Below are 20,957 nucleotides of genomic sequence, written 5' to 3'. Positions count from 1 at the left end.
CCTCTCTAGTTATTTGCTCCCAATACCTTGGTTCCTTTGCCAGTTTTCTCCAATAAGTTCCACCCCCCCTAGCCTGTTGTCTGTATCCCTAATTGCAGTCATCCCCATCAGCAGAATTGCCTTCCTCCATTCCCGTATTGGCCTAGTTCTTAGAATGCTTTCTGCTACTTTATGGATATAACATTTTATATGATTATTGTTCTCCTTTAAGACCTGCATCCGAAGTCCATCTCTCCTCATTTCTTGAGCTTCCCCCCTGTTTCAACATCACCCCTTTTCACTTTGAATTGTAGTTTTCTGCTTGTGCTATGTATAGCAGTATTAACTGTGTAGAACTGAAATACCCCTTCAAATTGGATAATCCCAATCTCTCCTGTTCTACTGAAAGAATTAGCTTATCCCACTTGACTGTTGCAGTTTTTCCCCTCCCAGATAAAGTCCATCAGCTCTTTATTAGTTGCAATCCAAAACTTCTCTGGTTGATAAAAAAAATATGCCTGACCTGTTTATAAGACTAAAGGGACTAAAATCATTTTGACTGCTTGTATCTTGCTATCCTTTTCCCTATAACAAAGCTTCCATTTTCTCAGTTTTTGTATTATCTTTTGTTTAGTCTCTTCCCACATATCCTTAGCTGCCACACCAGAATCATTTTTAATCCATACACCTAAATAAATTTTATCATGTCCCCATAAATATGGATATTGCTGAACTAATTTGTGCATGGGTACATAATTTACCACTATTGCCCTTGTTTTAGCTTCATTAATTTTGTATCCCGGAAATATTTGAAACACACTCAAAATGCTCTACAACACTGTAATGTCTGTCTGGTTTTGTCAGGTATAAAATAATATCTGCAAATAGAGCCAGCTTTTCTTGACTGCCATGCAAGTAATACCCTTGAGTTTCAGTCCCTTATTTTCTTTGCCAGTGGTTGTATGTATAATGCAAATAAAGGGGAAAGATGACACCCCTGCCTAGTTCCTCTCAAGCAGAAATTATCAGAGGACCCTACCCACTTTAATTTTCACTTATGATCCCTCATATGTCCTAGTCAACCTTATAATTTTTTTAGGAAATGCAAATGCTTCCATTGCTCTGCTCATAAAGTCCCAGCTTACTCTGTCAAACGCTTTCTCTGCATTAAGACCCACCAATAACAATGGTATCTTCGTACATTCTGTTTCCCTGTGGATCATCAGTGTTCTGTTAATGTTGTCAAATATTTGCCTCCCATCCATAAAACCACATTGATCCATATGCATCAGTTTTGGCATTACGTTTGTCATTCTTTTAGCCATTATAGACATAAACACTTTATAATCATGGTTTAGTATTGAAATGTATGAAGCTGGGTCTAATGGATCTTTACCCTCTTTAGGTATTACAGCTACCACTGCTTTCTTCCAAGTTGTTGGTACTTCTCTTAAAATAGTGTTAAAACCTTCTGGATCTTTATCAATTTTTCTTCTGCCAGCTTCCAAACTTCCACAGGAATATACCATCTGTTCCTGGGGACTTTCCTGTAGATTAGTTTTACATCATGACTTTTATGGTGGGGTCAACCTTGACCCATTCTCCACAAAGGGTTTCCTTAAGAACTAGTAATTTTATGCCTGAAGTGGTGTCCGCATTTACTTTGAGCCAAGCTATCCATCTAACTGACTTCCTTCTAGAACCGAAAATTGAGGAGGAAAGAATTTCCAATTCTGTGGATGTCCACAGGCAACTGTATTATTTTGCAGAGCTAAAATGTACAGAAACTCAGTAAATTTCTTATGAAAGCAGAAAAAAAGGACAGCGTGTCAAAGTAGAATATTTTCATATGGTTGTCTCATGCTGTTACCATTTGTTATACCCACCACAGTAAGGCAGTTCCAGGCAGGGTCAAGGCTTACTTTACCAGAGCCTTTCCTTCATCTGTATCTTTTTGGAAAGTGGTAGTTTGTAGAAGTATTCTCAAAGCAACAACTTGGGTCCCTTTGCATACCTTTAAAAAACACTACAAACTAAGCTACTTCTCCAGAGCTAGAGCAGGCTTTGCTAACGCCATTCAACAGGGTCTGCTGGACCCAACATCCTTCTTCCTCCCAGTCAGTATAGGCTGTGGTAGTCTACCCTTGTAGTTGACTACCACAGCAGTTATAAAATGAAGATAGAGTTGTGTAAGTAAATTTGACTAACAGTAGATGTTCAAATTATCACTCCTGTACTAACTTATCTATCCCTTTTTGTGTATGTATTTGTTGCAAAGTTGAGGACTTTCACTTTAGTTTTCCCTAGCATTGACCTTTTTCATTGATGTAGCCGCCATTTCTCTTGCCATGAAAGCTTTGGATGATTTGGATCCCAAACTACCATTTTAATTCAGCACTGCTTGAACTGGTAGTGATTTGAGTGTGCAGAAGATGCCCTTAAGCCTTAGAAGCTACTGACTGTTGTATCCTTGGCAGGATGTAACCCGTATAGCCAAGGCACTGCAGTAGTGCTCATTTGAGCATTCTATTCTGGTAAGTGTGCTTACACAACTGTACTTTACAGCTTATAAGCATTGATGATCTGGAAAAAAAATTGTCTTCTGGTTTGTTAAGCCTTACTAACTAGATACTGATATAAGTAACTGGTTTCAGTTTGTGCTGCTTTATCTGTTATGTGCTTTTATATATATATATATATATATATATATATATATATATATATATATATATATATATATATATACATACAGTGCAGCATACCCAGACCCATTGGTAAAGCTGCTAATATGTGTATATGTTGCTCTGAACTAGTTCTGTAGTTGCTTTTGAATCCAATGTACTTGCTTCTTTGTGAAGCAGAAAATGTTTACCAACTATGGGTATGAACTTGTTTCAGTAAGCATTTAATGTAAAACCTAATTTGGAATTAAACTTGCCTAATTCTAAGCATTGGATGCTTTTACATTTTCATTTTATTCATAGGTTAACTGATTAAGCCTGATAGGCACAAATTGCTTTTTCTATGGTGAAGCAGGGGCACTCTACTTATTCTTCTACACTTCAAATGAGGAGGCTTAAAGAAAGCAATGACAGCTCTGGCATCTTTAACATCACTTAACCCAGTGCACTAAGTTACTATTTGCTGTTCCTGATACTTTTGCCTTTCTAGTAATTTTGTGTTGTCCAGAATCACAAGGCCCATTTATACCTTGTTTACAGCTGTATTAGTGCACCGGTGCACCAAATGGCACCTCCTTTTAAGGAGGATATGGTTTTAATAGTTTTCTGGTATTGGCTGACACTAGCCTGGAGTAGTGGATTTGATCACTTGGTGAATCACACTTTATATGGTCTGATATCCCCAGACTGCTGTGCATGCACTTGAAGCCTGATGTTGTGTTCATGCTGCCTTTAGTTCTTTTGTCTATACCTCTGGCTTGTAACCACTTATTCTAACCACACACTTCTTTGTCTGACTATGTAGTGTGTGGGCCACCAGAGATGTAGATGAATGGCCCTGCATTTGTACTGTTGGGTCTTTCTGTGTTGTTGCTGGTGATTAAAGAAAATATTAAAGCAGCACATTAAAAGAGGCTGTCTTATAAAACCAGTGGATTCTGGTGAGCTTAAGTAAAAGCATGTAGGTACAGATTTTGCATTGTAACAGGAAGGATTGTGTTAAAAGTGTGAATATTAATATTGCCTTTGTCTCTCGTCTGTATTCAAATTAGGCTGTAGATGCCCGCAGAGTACGTGAGGTCTGCACCAAGTACATCTACGACAAATGTCCTGCAGTAGCTGCAGTAGGTAAGTAATGTTTTTGAGTTGGGGATTTGTATCCAAGTTCATGTTTTTGTGGTACCAGTATGTAATCTGATGTTCTTCGTGTTTCACTGTTGCAGTCATCACACTTGGGTTATCTGCCTGCAGGTAGCCCCTAGTTGGCCCGAATACCAGAGTCTTGGGATTTCTGCTTCGGATGCTGTCGTCTCTTCCATGATGTGAGGTCATCAGGGATATAAAACATGCAGTCGATGCCATTAAATCAGCTTTTCTTGCCATGCGGGAGCCCAAAGCAGAAGCAGTTCTCAAGTGCCGGTCGGCCGCTACCTGAAATTTTCGTTTTCCGCGTTTCGGACCTGAAGACTTCTAAAGCTAAGTACCCCGTTTGGGATAATTTTTTCTAGCTCTAACCAATGTCAGAAAAAGTTAACAATTGTCTTGCCTGGGGAAAGCAAATACCTCACCGAGATTTTCATTCTTACAGTGTTACCTGTTTAGGCCCAGACCATGACGTTCCTTGCTGTCGGTTTTGTGCCTTGTTCAACGCCCGAACTATTCGTCGTCTGGCTATCTTTGTCGCTAAATTCTTTCGCTCTCGTTCTCCATATTCTGAAGTGGCTTTGTTAAGCCATCTGACTACCAATCTTCCGAAAAAACGTAAGGATAAAGAGAGAGACAGACTGCATAGGTCCAAAATTGCTGACTATGCTTCCGTTAAGCTAGTCACCAGTCTGCTGATACTCAGTGAGGCGCTTTCGCAGCCCCTGATACCCACTTTTACAGATTCGCAGGCCTCTACTGAGATCCATTTGGAGTCTGGTGTGCTGCGAGATGCTTCTTCGACTGTGGAACCTGTGGATGTCTCTACCTTGGATGGGTCCAGAACCGCTGTGCAGGCACCGGCTTCTGAGGGTGTATTCAGGCCTTCCAATGTTCGTATTAAACAGACTACTTAATTTTTGCCTAAAACCACCGAATTTCTCAGGCCGAGTTTGCACTACGCTTAGGAAACTGACGACCAAAGCTCATTCTTAAGCTCCCATGCCTCAAAAACAAATGCTTAGGAGTTCAAAATGGACGCTGTTCTGCGAGCACTGCTATCACCTAGGTCTTGATATACCCTGGATTAAAACAAACCCAGAAGGCAATGCAGAATTAATACAGAAATAACTGTAGATATTTACTGCTAATATCATCCAGCAAACAAAAGAAGAAAAAGTGACAGATTCAGCTCAGAAAACAGCAGGATTAACTAAGATTTCTGAATAACAGCTTAAGCAATGTGCTACTAAGGCCCTGCATCTGACTGCAAGATTGGTAAAACACTATACAGCAAGATGTCAAAAGAGGAAAATAATATGGAAACAACAACAACTAAGACCAAATTCTTAGTACTAGCCTCACCTGAGAAAGACACAACTTCAAAAAGACAAAAGACAACTAAACAAACTGACAACTCTAAAAATACAAATAAATCCAAGACAGACCAGCCAGCTAATCTGGAAGACATAAAATCTGCCTTATTACATATCCAGCAAGCATTAAAGGACTTATTGCAATTTCAAACCTTTGGTGACTCATTCAGCCAAATAATATCCAGAATGGAAAAATCTGAGCCCAAAATAATAGAAAATGAAATAAAAATACTCTATTTCTCAAAAAACTGATGCCCATGACAAAGAAATACAAAACTTACAAGCAAAATTAACAGACCTGGAAGCAAGATCTCGAAGGAACAATATCATCATCAGAGGAATACCTGAAACTGTACTTCATAACAATCTAATACCAACAATCAAGCAAATAATAAATTCCCTCCTAGAGTAATCTTAAGAAATGCAGCAAATAACAATAGAGAGTGCCCACAGAGCCCTGAGGGAAATGCAAACATCACTGAAACCAAGACCTGTCTATATTAAAATATTAAACTACCAAGATGTAAATAAAATCATACTGGCAGCAAAGAAAAAAAGGCACACTCACCTGGAATAATAATAAAATCTCCTTTGCTCAAGACCTCCCAATACAAATAAGACAAGCAAGACGACTACTATCTCCATACTGCAGGTTCCTAATAGGAAAAAAATCAAATTCCAGATGAAATATCCAAATCTGTTAATCTTTTACATCAAAGAGGTTACATACATGGTTGCTAACCCCAAAGAGGCAAAAGAGACATTCCTGGCTGTTTTCAAGCAAATTCCACCTTCAGAAGTGAAATAAATCCACAAAAAAAAGATAAAGGTCCCTTGGATGAAAAAACGACCCCATTCATGAGCACTCTAGCTGGGATCTAACTCTGAAATCTTCCCCTTGCTGTCTAGGCCCTTGGGTCATTGATGTGAACCATGAGGAACACAGGAAAGGGAAGTACAGCCTGGGTGGGAACCAAAAATGAACTGCGGTTTCCGATGCACGAATATAGGAAGGAAGTTCTCATCTGTGATATTGGCTTGCAAATTCAGTCCCTGTAGGCTTTTGATGGCTTCATTAAGAACAGTCAGACAAAATGGATTTCAGCAAGCTCCAAAGGATTTTACTGCCTGCAAAATGAAAATTGATCTGCACCAGCTAAAAGAAGAAAGCTGCACCATAGATGTCAACCAACCTGCAAGCAAAACCTTGAAGAAATAAGGTACTGTTGAACTGAACCATTCACTAAAACAGTACACCCAGTACTGTGTAGGTGAATGAAACTCCAGCCTTAAATAATGGGCAAGAAATAAACTGTCAGAATTATGCTAGCTCATAGATTAATATTGGGGAAAAAAGGGAAAAAAATTGTTAAATGTTTTATGTAAATACTAGAAATGTGTTAAAGGATCCTGGAGAGAAGTAATCTCAGGAAATTCGTAAAATAACCCAACAATCCTGGGATAATGTAAATATAGCCTTAATATGTCAACTATAGCAGAAGGACTGTTTGGCTAAGCCGTTTTTCTTTTTTTTTTTTTTTTTTGTCTCTCTATACTTCCTACTTCTGTTAAATAGGTGCCAAGTATATATTTTATAACCCACACAGATTGATGTGGAAAAACATCACTATAGGCACCAAAGAAGGCCAAAACCTGAATAAGTAAAGGGGAAGAAAAAGAAGTCAAATGAGAGAAAAATGTAAAAATGACCAGATTGATTAACAATATTACTATGGTACACATATTGCTATAATTTACTGAGGAATGTATATTAATATGCTGTTTTAAAAATACTATTAGAAAGAATTAGTCACAAGACAAAAACAGTACATGCTGTACCTTAAATGCAATACCATCACTGTATAAATAATATGTTGGAAGAGGCTAGGGATATTAAGTAGCAGTGTTTGTTGAGGGAACTAGTTTGTTCAGCTTTGTCCACATTGTTTGTAGTAACACAGGGGGGATACTAGGAGTAAATCTATATCTAAAAAGAAAACACATTCCAAGATTAGATATAAAGGTAAACCATATAATGAACCTTCATCCTGCCCCCCTGATTATTCCTGGTCCAGGGATATAGTGGTTAGGCACAGTGTAGGGACTGGGATAAATAGATGCTTTCCTAAACCATCACACAGTAACACATACAAAACAAACAAAACTAATATACATGGCATATCTAAGGAATACACCTAATAAATAAATGTGGGAAATAGAATCATGGAATGTTAATGGGCTCCAAAACAAGAAGAAAAGAAAACTATTCTTACACCTTACATTAAAAACCACAGCCAACCTCATACTAATACAAGAAACGCACTTGACTGCAGATCAATGGGCAGAAATTAGCAGAAAGAAATGGATAAGTCAAATCATAGCTTCAGAGGGGAAAACAAACAGTGCTGGGGCTGCCATAATAATTAAAAACCAATTTAAGGAAAAAATACTTAAAACCAAAGCTGACAAGGAGGGAAGATGGTGCTATGTAACATTTAATAGTCCTACAATACCAAAACCTATAATGGTACTTAATGTTTACGCACCCTGTAATAACCAACAACACTTTTTTATGTCATTATACCCAACCTTAAACCAATTTAAAGATCACTACCTAGTGATTGGAGGTGACTGGAATACATATCAAAACCCAGAAAAGGATAAATCTAATCTGACCAAATCACATAATAAACAAGCCACATTAGCCCTTAATGAACTCAAACAAGATTTCAAACTATATGACCCTTTTAAACATGGGAACAGTGCAGATAAAACAGGGAAATTCGCATTCTATTCGCAATGCCACAAAATGTGGTCAAGGATATACTTCTTTTTAATCTCTGACATATTCATTAACATGGACCCAACAATAACTATACATACCAGGTTCTTTTCAGATCACTCCAAAATCACACTGAACATTAACTGGGATAAAAAGATATATTTAGAGAATAGGGGTCATAATTGGTCATTAAACCCTAATTTACTTTCCAAAATGGATGTAATAAAAGAAACAGAAGCAATACTAAAAATAGCTCTTACAAATATCACTAACTCCCAAGTACCAACTGACAGAATGGGCTGCAACCAAAGCACAAATCAGAGGATTGTTTATCAAAAAAGCAGCATACTATAAAAAATACAACTGAAAGAGGAGCATATACTGAAAGGGAAAATAAAGCATCTTGAAAAAGAACTAATAAATAACCCTAAGAACCAAACAGAAGCAGAACTTTTAAAACTGCAAAGGGATCTATATATGTTAGAAACCAGGAACCTATCTTTCTATGAAGCCAGAATGTTAGCCACTTACGCAGAAGAAGCTCAAATACCATCTAGAGCTCTGGCCAGAATTATCTGCCAACACAAAAATGCCTCCAATATATTAGAAATAAACTACAGAGACAAAAACTGCACAAAAAATGAAGACATTATTAAAACATTTAAACAAATATACTCTCAAATATATGGAGCACAAATACTACAAACCTCAAAGGAAGATGGAACACTTTCTTCAAAAACTGAAATTCCCTAAACTCAATTTAGACCAACAAAAAAAACTAACTGAGCCGATATCCATCAGTGAAATTATTACAACAATCAAACACTTAAAAGTGCATAAGGCTCCGGGTCCGGATGGACTCGCATCAGAATTTTACAAAGCATTTTCCCCCTTGATAGCCAAACTACTATACTATACACTGAATTACATAAACTATAAAATAAATGATATCCACTTTAATGCCTCTAAAACTATATTTATATTAAAAGAACACACAGACCCCAAAAACCCCGACAGCTACAGACCCATCTCCCTCTTAAATATAGATACTAAAATATTTACCTCTATACTTGCAAATAGAATGAAAAATCGGATAGAAAAAAATCCTCTCCCCAGAACAATCCGGTTTTACACCGCATAGACAGACTAGTGACAATACATTTAACATTAGATGCACTAATATCCTACGCTAACCGATACAATATCAACATCTACACAATGGTAGTGGATGCCCACAAGGCATTTGATAGGGTTAATCTAGAATTCTTACTCCAAACACTACCCTACTTTAATATACCCAATAACTTTATTCAGATCATCCAAACTCTCTATAGCAACCCATACACATCTCTGTATATAAATAAAACTTGGTCAAATAGGATCGTAATAAAAAATGGAACAAGACAAGGATGCCCACTATCACTCTTCCTGTTTGACCTATACCTAGAACCACTCTTTCTATACATTAAACAAAATACATATCACAATCCTCCATCAATACACAACTTCAAAATATACCTCACTGCATTTGCAGATGATCTGAACATATACTGCACTACACCAAATTCAGATAAACAAAATAATAGCTGCAATTGAACATTTCTCGACTATGTCTAACTACAAACTAAACCTTAAAACTAATATTTTCCCCCTAAAAACACCCAAACTCATCTCACTAATACCATTGTTAAACACAATAAAAATTAAAGAAGAAACTAAATACCTGGGAATCACCTTTTTTCCAGAGTAACAAAGACTTCTAACAACACAATGTAAACCTTAAATGGTAAAATATAATGCAAGACTGCAAAAGATGGAACAACCTAAAACTACCATTCTTGGCCAAAGTATCAATAATCAAAATGAACATTTTTACCTAGATTAATGTATATATTCATGACATCACAGACAACAATACATAAATTCTTCAAACAAATTCATACCTTCCTAGCAAAAGTTATATGGGAACCCAAAAAAAACAGAATCTCCTATCCAAAATTAACACTCCCCAAAAGCAAAGGAGGACTAAATCTACCAGATTTTAAAATGTACTACTCGATCATTAACACTAACAGAATATTGAGAATAGCTGAACATAACCAGTCAATGGAAAATTGGTCTCCTCTCTGGGTGACAATATATTATAGATATATTACAGCTCTAGGTTTCAATCCCAAAGCACTTCCATTCCTGAAGCAGAAAGAAATACAAACTTATAACATTATAGAGCCCTTAAAACATTCTATCAACCTAGCGCAAAAACTCTTTCAATTCTTGAACCTTAGACATGCCATGACAATACTGCAACCCTTTCATAAAAACCCAAATTCAAAAATAAACAATAAGATGCTGAACATAGTCCCTTTTCCCCAGACTAAAAGAAAACAATCCAAGATGTCTATCCCTACCTTAACTGCTCAATACAAGAAATGAGGACCAACTTAAAACTCCCTAAATCACACATAATAATCCTAAGACAAATCAAAGAACTGTGTTCCAGGTTATCTCCAAAATATTACTATGACCAATAGTGACATAGAAACTAAAACTATTATCACAACAAAGAAAACGATTACCAATTCATATAAAATGATAAATGAAATTAAATACCAGAAGGACCTCCTCTTTAACTACTGGAGAAAAATTAAACCATCCATAGATGATCAGCAAATAAGCCAGGCAATCAATCTAACACTGAAGATTCTACCCCTCAAAAAGTTAGCATACACTCAGCTCATGATCAATAATAATGCTTATTTTACACCTGCAATCCTACACAAATTTAACACATCAAAATCACCTTTCTGCCCACACTGTAAGGACCAGATAGCTGACTTAATCCATGTATTTTGGAGCTGTAAATGTGTCTATAAACTCTGGAACTCTCTCAAGGTACAATTGCATAAAATGGGTTATCAAACATCAACATTAACTTGGGTTACACCTTCTCTCACCCAACATCCAAAGAAAACAAGCAAATACACTTTTAACAATTTTCCTACTAATGAAACTGTATATAGCTTTTAAATGGCTAGATACGATAAATATCTCTTGGGAGTGTTTTAAACAAGTAGGTATACAACACCTTTTAGCTCATAAAATAGTAATAGATAAAAGAAACAAAAACATGAAAAAATTTGGGAACACACCTTTAACATCATATTAGCATAATTCATCACACACCAACTTAGAAATACACTGTAATGGAACCAAAGAAAACATACAAGTTCAGATATTAAATAATAACTTGGATATTACGAATGTATATACTGTCTATATAACTGTGGAATTAACAATGAAAGCATCTATGTACATAGTGTAAATAGATATGTTGTATGACCTATATCCTGTGGTATTTGACATCAATGTATAACATATGTATATGTGTGTATGTATGTATATATGTGTGTATGTATGTGTGTATATATATATATATATATATATATATGTATGTATATATATATATATGTGTGTGTATGTGTGTGTGTGTGTGTGTGTGTATATATATATATATATATATATATATATATATATATATATAATATGTGTGTGTGTGTATGTATGTATGTATGTATATATATATATATATATATATATATATATATGCACACGGTCATGTTGTAAGATGGTTTTTATTTGTGACATTTATTAATGTAAAAATAAAAATAAAAATTGAGGAAAAAAAAACAAATGCTTAGAATAGCTGAAGACCTTATTACTTAGAGGAAGCCAGCCTTCCCCCTCTAAAAGACAAAGAACTGATTTTCCTTCCGATTCTACAGACCATAAGTCCGATGACTGTGACCCCTCTGATTACCAGGATACACCCTTATCCACCTATGAGGATTCAGATGCAGAGGAATCTATTCCCTCTGCCTCCCCTCCAGAGGACCTTTCTTTCGGTGAAACCTTGCATACCCTAAGAGAGCATTTCCGCTGGGGATGCCAGGACTACCCTCAGTCAAAAAAGAGACTTGGGGAATTTTTAGACTTGCCTCAGCATAGGCCTCTAGCTATACCCCGTCCTGGATATTGTCTATGATGTCTTCATGGAATCAAGTCTTACCCTTATACTTTACCTCCAACTCCTAGAAAGCCTGACGGGTACTACAGAGTACCTGACTCACAAATTTCTCTTTACAAATCCTGCTGCGGATCCAGAGACCATTTCCCAGGGCCCTAAAGGTATTAAGGCTACTACAACCAAAAACCCTACCCCTTCGGACAGGGATTCTAGGGCTTTAGACAGATGGGGTAAGAAGGTATATACCTCTTCAACTCTTGCCGTCAGGGCTTTAAATTGCTAGTTTCACATGTTGAAGTACCAGCAGCATATTATGAAACTAATTAAACAAAAAATGTTGTTGATTCCTGATTCTGCAGAAAATAAAGATTTATAAGAGTTAATGCATTCTGCAAACCAAGTTGGTAAACATGCTTTGCAGTGTGGTTTTGATGCCTTAGAAGCATCTTGCAGGGCTGCGGTCACTGGGTCTGTTTTGATGCCTTAGAAGCATCTTGCAGGGCTGCGGTCACTGGGTCTGTTCTGAGAAGGCATGTTTGGCTGAAGGAACAAATCTTGCCAGACCATGTCAAAGCAAAATTACTAGATGCTCCAGTACATCAAGAATGTTTGTTTGGCACAAAAGCAGAAGTTGTTCTTAAAACGATGGAGGAAAAAGCTAAATCTATGCAAACTGTTAAAGATTTCTTACACGTACAGCCATCTAGATTCAGTAGGCATTGGCCTTCGAAAAACCGGTCCTTTCCAGTCCCTCTCAGTCCAAACCTAGGGTCAACAGACCACAAAGACTACAGCCTCAGGGTATGCACAGATCTAAGCAATGGAGTGTTCCCACCTCAAAAACAGGGAGTGGTAAGCTGCCATGTTATAGAAAAAGTTCACAATAACTTCTTCTGCATCCTTCCCAGCCATGCCCAAGTACTTGCTCCCTTGGCAGGAAAACTCACCCTGCATGCAAAAAGCTGAGAATACATTACCCAGGACCATTGGGTCTTAAACATTGTATCCCAGGGATACATATTCTACTTCCATTCACTGCCAACCCCAAGCGGATTACCAGACCTTCCTCCAAACCAATGGGCAGAGGCCCAAAAGCAAGTACTTTCTCTTCCCAGTATCAGGGCTATTCAACCTGTTCCAACTGAGCAAAGGGGACAGGGTTTTTACTCCAGACTGTTTCTGGTGCCCGTAAAAAAAAACTCTTGGTACCCTATCCTGGATCTGTCAATTCTGAACACCTTCCTGGTGGTACCAAAGTTCAAAATGCCTACACACCAACAGCTGCTGCCTATGCTAGCCATGGACTCCTGGCTGGTCACCCCAGACTTAAAAGACGCTTATCTGCACATCCCCATAAGTGAATCTTGCAGGCTCTATGCACCATCAGTTCTCTGCACTTCCCTTTGGCTTATCTACTGCACCCAGAGTATTCACAAAGTACCTGGCTCCAGCCATTGCATACTGCAGGCAGAGAATCATTCAAATGTACCCATACTTGGACGATTGCCTGATTCAGGCGGACAGTCAGGAATTGCTACTTCAGTACCTGACATTTGTAAAGAGACTCCTAACTTCTCTGGGGTATACCATCAACGAAAAGAAATCACGTCTGGTACCTAGCCAAAAAGTTGTATTCCTGGGCGCAAGCTTGAACGCAACTTCCCAGATGGCATTCCTCACTCTAGAAAAGCATTTTTGTTTGACAAATTACTTCAAACTACTGGCCACCAAATTACTTCAAACTACTGGCCACCCAAACCAAGCTATCTGCAAGAAAAATACTGCAAGCCCTAGAGTTCACGGCCTCATGCATTCTCCTAATTCCATATGCAAGACTGCATATGAGGAAACTTCAGTGTTGTTTAAAAAGTCTCTGGTGTCAACATTCTCAGGACCTGGAAACAGTGATTCCGATCATTCCTTTCCTAAGGACAGAGTTCCTTTGGTGGGCAGAGGCATGCAACCACAACAAGGGACTTCCTTTCACTCAACCTCTCGCCGGCCAAACCCTGACAACAGACGCATCAGACTATGCATGGGGAGCTCAGACTATGCATGGGGAGCTCACATGGCAGGCAAATGCATTCAAGGCAAATGGAGCCCAGAACAAATTCCCCTGCATGTCAATCAAAAAGAAATGTTAGCTGTACAAAATGTTCTGGCAGCCTTCAAAATACCTTATCCTTCCAGGACAACTCCTGATAAAGACAGACAACACCACATTTATGTGGTACATAAACAAGCAGGGGGGAACTCATTCTTACTCTCTACAGGTTAGCCATGGCCCTGTGGAACACAGCCTTGAGCAACCAAGTGCATCTGCAAGCTCAATTCCTGCCAGGCAAACAAAATTCACTGGCAGACGACTTAAGCAGAAATCTACTGGACCCACACGAGCGGAAACTGGAACCCAACTCATTCAAACTTCTGATCCACAGGTGGGGGACACCAGAGGTGAACCTCTTTGCCTCTCCCCAAAACCTTCAATTGAGCAAATTTTGCACCAGAAATGCTCAGCCAAGCATGCAAGGTGGATGCCTTATCCTTTACATGGGAAAACCTCTCAATTTATGCCTTTCCCCCTCTGTCCCTCAAAGTACTACTCAAGATCAAACCAGACAGACCAAGGACAATCCTTATTGCCCCAGGCTGGCCACGCCAGCACTGGTACCCACTCCTACACAGTCTGACCGCAGTGCCACCCTGGCACCTACATCAGACCCCCTCCCTGCTGTCCCAGCAGGAGGGACATATTTTGTATCCATAGCTGCAAACCCTGAACCTTTCAGCCTGGGTTTTCCCCAGAATACACCACCAGCAACCCTCAGAAAATAGGTGCTGGACATCATCCTTGAGGCCAGAAGGCCTAGTACTTGGAAAACCTACTCAGAGAAGTGGAAAAGATATCATTCTTGGAGCCAGTCTCAAGGAAAGGACACAGCCGTGCCCACCTTACCTCAAATCCTACATTACCTAACAGAGCTGCTCCACAAAGGCCTATCCTTCTCATCAGTTAAGATTCATGCCTCTGCCATCCCAGCTCATTACAATACTATGCCACCTCTCTTTTCTCACCCTCTCATCAAACAGTTCCTGAGGGGAACTAACAGTTTAAGGCCCCCGAGGAGAGCTCCCACTCCTGCCTGGGACCTTAACTTTGTACTAGAGAAGCTCACACTTCCCCCTTTTGAGCCTGCTGCTGCAGCAGAGTTAAAATTCCTCTCTTTGAAAACAGCCTTACTTTTAGCCATCACTTCAGCAAGAAGTGTGTCTGAGTTACAGGCACTAATGACTGTGGAACCTTCATTATTTCCATGCTGGCAGGGTTTCCCTCAGGCTAACTCATCATTTATGCCCAAGGTGGTATCCAGTGTGGCTTTAAACCAACCCATCCATTTACCGACCTTTTTCCCTAATCCTCAGAATAAAGGGGAAAGGATCCTGCACTCCTTGGATGTGCACAGAGAGCTCAGGTTCTACCTTGACAGGACTAAACCTTTCAGAAAATCTGACCAGCTGCTAGTCAGCTTTGCAGAGGGCAAGGCCATTTCAAAGCAAATCATTTCGAAGTGGATAGCACACTGCATCCATTTCTGCTACAAACACCATGGAAAACCTACCCCACAGGGGATCAGAACTCATTCCACTAGGGCTACCTCAACCTCTACAGCATTTCTCAGGGGAGTCCCTACCAGGGACATCCTGGAAGCTGCTACCTGGAGTTCTGTACACACCTTCACCAAGCATTACCACTTGCCTATCTTTTCTAAGTCCAGAGCTGGATTCGCCACAGCAGTCTTACAAGGCCTGCTAACCAGCCCTATTACTTCTTGACCGCCTCCACCCTTCCTCAGTTTTGGGAATCAACCCAAGTGTGATGACTGCAACAGTGAAACATGAAGAACATAGTACAGTTGTGTACACTTACCATAAATGTAGATGTTCAAGTGTATTCACTGTTGAAGTCCTGGTTACCATCACTCCAGCCCTCTGACTTTTCTATACTTTCTACCTATCCTCTTTTTGGCTATATCTTATGGCAACGGTATTTGCTTTTTACTGGAGGTGTTCCACATCATGTAATTGCTTCCTATTTTGGGAGCTCCTGACATCTGGGGCAAGAACAACTGATGTAATGGCATCTGCTGCATGTTTTATACCTCCGACGAACTGACGTCATGCAAGAGGCGACAGCATCTGACGCAGAAATCACAAGACACTGGTATTTGGACCGACTGAGGGTTACCTGCAGACAGATAACCCAAGTGTGATGACTGCAACAGTGAATACATTAGAACATCTACATGTATGGTAAATGTACACAACTGTAATTTCTGGTTTGTCTCGGCAGATGTCTCTGAGCAGGTGCACTGCTAAATCCACCAGTTGTCCCTCAACTCAGGGCTTCCTTTTCAAACTCTAGTCCCCTAAGGAAATCTTTGCAGATGCCTCCAGTGTGGGGTGGGGGCCTGCTTCAGTCCTCTGAAAGGGCATGGCCTTTGGTCTATTTGACAAAAAAAAAAAAGGGACCACATTAGTACGAGAGAGATGACAGCTGTTCTCCTGGCTGTTCAATTTTTCATTTTTTCTTCCTTCCAGGGCCCTTCAAATTTCCACAGACAATACCACAGTGATGTGGTACATCAACAAGCAGGGGGAGCAATATCTTATCTGTTGTGCAGACTAGCTCTTCAGGTTTGTGATCTAGCTGTCCATTATCTGGTGACCCTTCAGGCAGTTTACATTCCCCTCAGATCAGAACATTGTGGCAGATTCTCTGAGCAAGTCTAGAACAGTCTCACAAGCAGATGCTTCACAGTGATGCGTTTCTGGACATTGTCGACCAGTGGGGTACTCCTCAAGTAGATAGATGTTCTTCATCTCACATTGCTGCAGTCCTTACACTTGGGTAGTCCGCTGTCCTCGGTCGGCCCGAATATCAAAGTATAAGGCTGACGTCGGTCAAGGCGCATTTGACTGACATCAGAACGTCAGGGTACAAATGCGCATGACCGACGTCATATCCTCAGTCTTTTTTGCCGCATGGTCCGATGCAGAAGCAGCATTGCAAGTGCCGGTTGGCGTTCTGAGATTTTTCGATTTCAAGTTTCAGACCGAGTTCAAAGTTGGCTAAGTACCCGTTAGAATATTTTAGTTTTTCTTGCCTCAGTGATTTACCGGATGTCAGAAAAAGTCAATAATTGCATTTCTTGTGGAAACAGATACGCATAGAGATTATCATACTTTGTGTATTCCTTGCTTAGGGCCTGAGCACGGCGTTGTTGGCTGTCGCTCTTGTGCTAGATTTAATAAACGCACTATAAAGAGAAGGTTGGATTGTGCAAGGTTAGTCTTTGGGAAGCGGTGTAATTATAAAATGCCGCCGGATGCTCCGGCCGCTTCTTCGAAGAAGCGCAAGGACAAGGCAGTTAAACCTAGGCTAGAAGAACCGTCTGTACCGGACGCCGGTTCTTTAGAGGTGTCGGTGGAGCCCCGGAGGTTTCTTTGTGTTCCCAGGGTGAGACCTTATTATTGCAAGATGTGGCCTCTCAGGAGGCAGGTCAGGCTGAGGGGGCTTCTCAGGTTACTATACTCCCCTCCCTTCCTAGGGTGGCTCGGCCCTCTCCTTCTGTTTCAAAGGCTTCTCCCAGGGGCAGGCAAGGTTTGGCTTCAGTTGGTGTTACCTAGCTCTTCAGGTACTGTGCCCAAGAAGCATATGCTTAAAATGGCAGAAGATTTGATTACTTTAATTAGGGTTCTATGCCCTCCTGATAAGAGACCTAGGTTGGAGCCTGAGCTGGGGGGTTTTGAGCAGGCTTCAGATGTTTCAGAGTCTTCGGCTGAAGACTTGCAGGAGTACTCTCCTTATTCTGATTCTGATGTGGATGATTCTACTCCTTCTGCTTCTCCTCCTGAGGATTTTTCTTTTTCAGAATCTCTTCATTCCATGAGGGAGCATTTTAAGTGGGAAGGTCAGGACTTCTCTGATTCCAGGAAAAGGCTTAGGGAATTTTTGTTTTTACCCCAGCATAGGCCTTTGGCTATACCTCCTGTTTTGGATGTAGTAGAAGATGTTTTTAAAGAGGCTTCTCTTAATCCTGATTCTTTGCCTCCTGCTCCTGTTAAGCCGGATAGGTATTACAGGGTGCCTGAAGCTCATAAGTATCTTTTTAAGAGTCCTAGGGCTGACCCAGAAACTATTAGTCAGGGGCCTAAAGGTGTTAAGGCTTCTGTTGTTAAGAATCCGGTTCCTGCAGACAAAGAGGCTAGGGCCTTGGATAGATGGGGAAAGAAAGTTTATACTTCTTCCACTCTTGCTATGAGGGCTTTGAATTGCCAGTTTCACATGTTGAAATACCAGAACTATCTCCTTTCACAATTAAAGTCTAAGGTTGATGCTCTGGCAGTAGGTATTGATTGTAAAGAGTTGCAAGATTTAGTGCATGTTTCTGAACAGGTGGGTAAGCATTCTTTGCAATGTGGTTTTGATGCTGTACAGGCCTCGTCTAGGGTGGCTGCCACTGGGTCAGTTCTTCGCAGTCTTTTAATTATTCAGCTTCGGCTTTTATTGGCCGAAATATAGTTGATTTTTTCCTGATATGGTTTTTAATGGAAGGATGTCTTTGAGTCTTTAATATGTGATACATAGAAATATTACAGTATCGTATGGATTTCTACGGCCCTGTAATTGATATTAGAAAAATTGGATAGGACGTTTTTATGCTCTGAGGTTGAAAAATAATTACAATAACAGGTCATGGAATAAGGATTCCCTAAAACGTAATACTCTGTTTGTGCTGTTCACAGACACAATACACATCATTAGTTTTTATATATACACGCAGTCATATATAACCTTATAATATTTATAAGGTTAATTTTGTTATTTTCAGCTTTGCCATAGATATTATCCTGGATCTTTTTATATATAGATTTTGTGTTCATTTGATGTATCTTCTTTTATACATATAATATATTTTAACAACACCTTTAAAATAGATGTTTGTTTAGGACACTAATTATAATTAAATGAATTCTTTGGGCTGTTTAGAAAGTTAATGATCTTTTTTAGCCATAGGGCTTGAAAGAATTAATGAAAAATAGTTTTTGTGCTTTTATGCACTTATTAATTACTTTAGTTTTTAGTTTAATTTTTGTTAGTTTTTTAGCCTTTTAGCTTAGGCTTTTATTTTGGTTGTAGCATAATTAATTATTTGATACACATCCTTGGTGAGAGATTATTTAATGAGATTATAAACATATTATGTTTCAAAATGTCGTAATGCCATATGGTTTTTCCAGCTCCATGATTGATATAACAAACGAAAAGCATGTATTTCGTTTTGTTGTTGTTGAATTTAAAATGCGGTGTGCAATGACAAGCATCCAGAATGATTTACTTCCCAAATATGGGCATGACTTCCTTAAGAACTATCTGTAGTAGTTTAATTGTATTAATTATAGGCATAATATATGATATTGACTTTTATACATTTATGAGATTTTAAATTATGAGAGTCACTTACATTGAAAGTATTTTAAAATAGTATATTTAAGTCTTTTTTACTGAATGCAAATATATCAGCGTCATTTTGATGAATTATCTTAACAGTGCACTGATTTACTTGCTGATTGATTGAATAATTGACAATATGTTTTCACTATAAAGGCAGCTGAAATCTTTGTAAAATTTGTAACCTGATGAAGCGCATCTTATTGCGTGAAAGCGCTCGTTTTTGTTTTTTACTAATAAAAAGACTAAAAACTTTCTTCTTCGTGGTGGTTTCAAGCAATTTTTAAGCCTCGTTCTTCTACCTTTGATGCAAGGAACCTTTGGATGATCGTTTTTTGTCTTCTGCTATTGGTATTCCTGTTTTTGTATTTGACCGATCTTCACACGATGGATATGCAGAGTATTGAACTAGATTACAATCCAGTAAGTACAATGGTTAATGAAAACTGGAACTGTCTGTTTTATCAGAAAGAGAATCCGCTATTGCGAATGGACATTAATGGTGATGCTCATACTAGTCCGTCCAGTACTAGCGAGAATTTGTATGAGTTTTTTGGAAGCTTGAGAAACCTGGAAAATGATCTTTATCGCCTGCATAGGCTCGTCTGGCAGAGAAGACATCTACAAGCGTGCCTACATTTCAAGGTTATCCCCCGCGGCATGAGGGTTCTATGCATGCCGACCTACGAGGATAGCCATCCAGAATTACTCCGTCAATGGCAACAGCTGAACATTGACTTTGGAAACAGATATATCCAGCTGCTGCTGGATTATTTCACACCGATTGAAGCGGAGCTCCTTGCAAAGGTAGAGGAACAATATAAATCACTTACTACTAATTATCAGACTGAGTTTTGTAATTCAAAGGTGCAAGCCATGAATAGACAGTTAGCTCTATACAGTAACAAGTTGGAGCAGATAAAAACTAGAAAATTAAAGCGTGACTGTGAAGATTTCCATCTCGGCCGCATTTTTGTTTGGCCGAGAACTAGCCTGAAAGATAAGTCACATTCCATACAAGCATCAGTAGCCCCATGCCCCTCTAATAATGACACGGTGACTGTGTTAAATGATTCGATTAACACTAGATTGTTGTCAGAAAATGCTATCAATGGAGAACCTAATATGTCCGATACACCTGTTGCATCCTTGCCTGCAATCAGCAGGGATTAGTTAATCAAAGTACTTTGGGTGCTAAGTCTAAAGCCACTAGTCTGAACAATAGATTTATGGCGCCCATACCTTTAAATTTTCCTCTCCCTTACAAAGGGGCAGTGCGCACCCGTTCCAACAGCCGGGGAAGAGGAAAAAGGAAACTATCGGGAGAAACGCCGGAACAAAGAAGGAAAATGAAAGTTTGAACGGTCTGTTTTTCAATTTAACAACAAGGACATTCACATCGAATGAACAGCATGTATTAAATAAGGGTTTGTCGTTTATCCCTTCCAAACATAGTGTT

General features: G+C 39.2%; 1 protein-coding gene across 1 annotated transcript in view; it reads left to right on the top strand.

Moving 5' to 3' along the window:
* LOC122807612 (cytochrome b-c1 complex subunit 1, mitochondrial) overlaps positions 1–20,957 on the top strand; it is a 712,697-nt gene that overhangs the window by 555,333 nt on the left and 136,407 nt on the right. The window contains exon 12 of the mRNA XM_044078521.1: positions 3,713–3,788. Coding sequence (XP_043934456.1) covers positions 3,713–3,788 — 76 coding nt within the window. The remainder of the gene's footprint in view (positions 1–3,712; positions 3,789–20,957) is intronic.

The sequence above is a fragment of the Protopterus annectens genome, chromosome 7.part1 (genome assembly GCF_019279795.1).
Source record: "Protopterus annectens isolate FY-2018-M chromosome 7.part1, PAN1.0, whole genome shotgun sequence".
NCBI classification, from domain to species: Eukaryota; Metazoa; Chordata; order Ceratodontiformes; family Protopteridae; genus Protopterus; species Protopterus annectens.
This window is presented reverse-complemented; position numbering and strand designations above follow the sequence as displayed.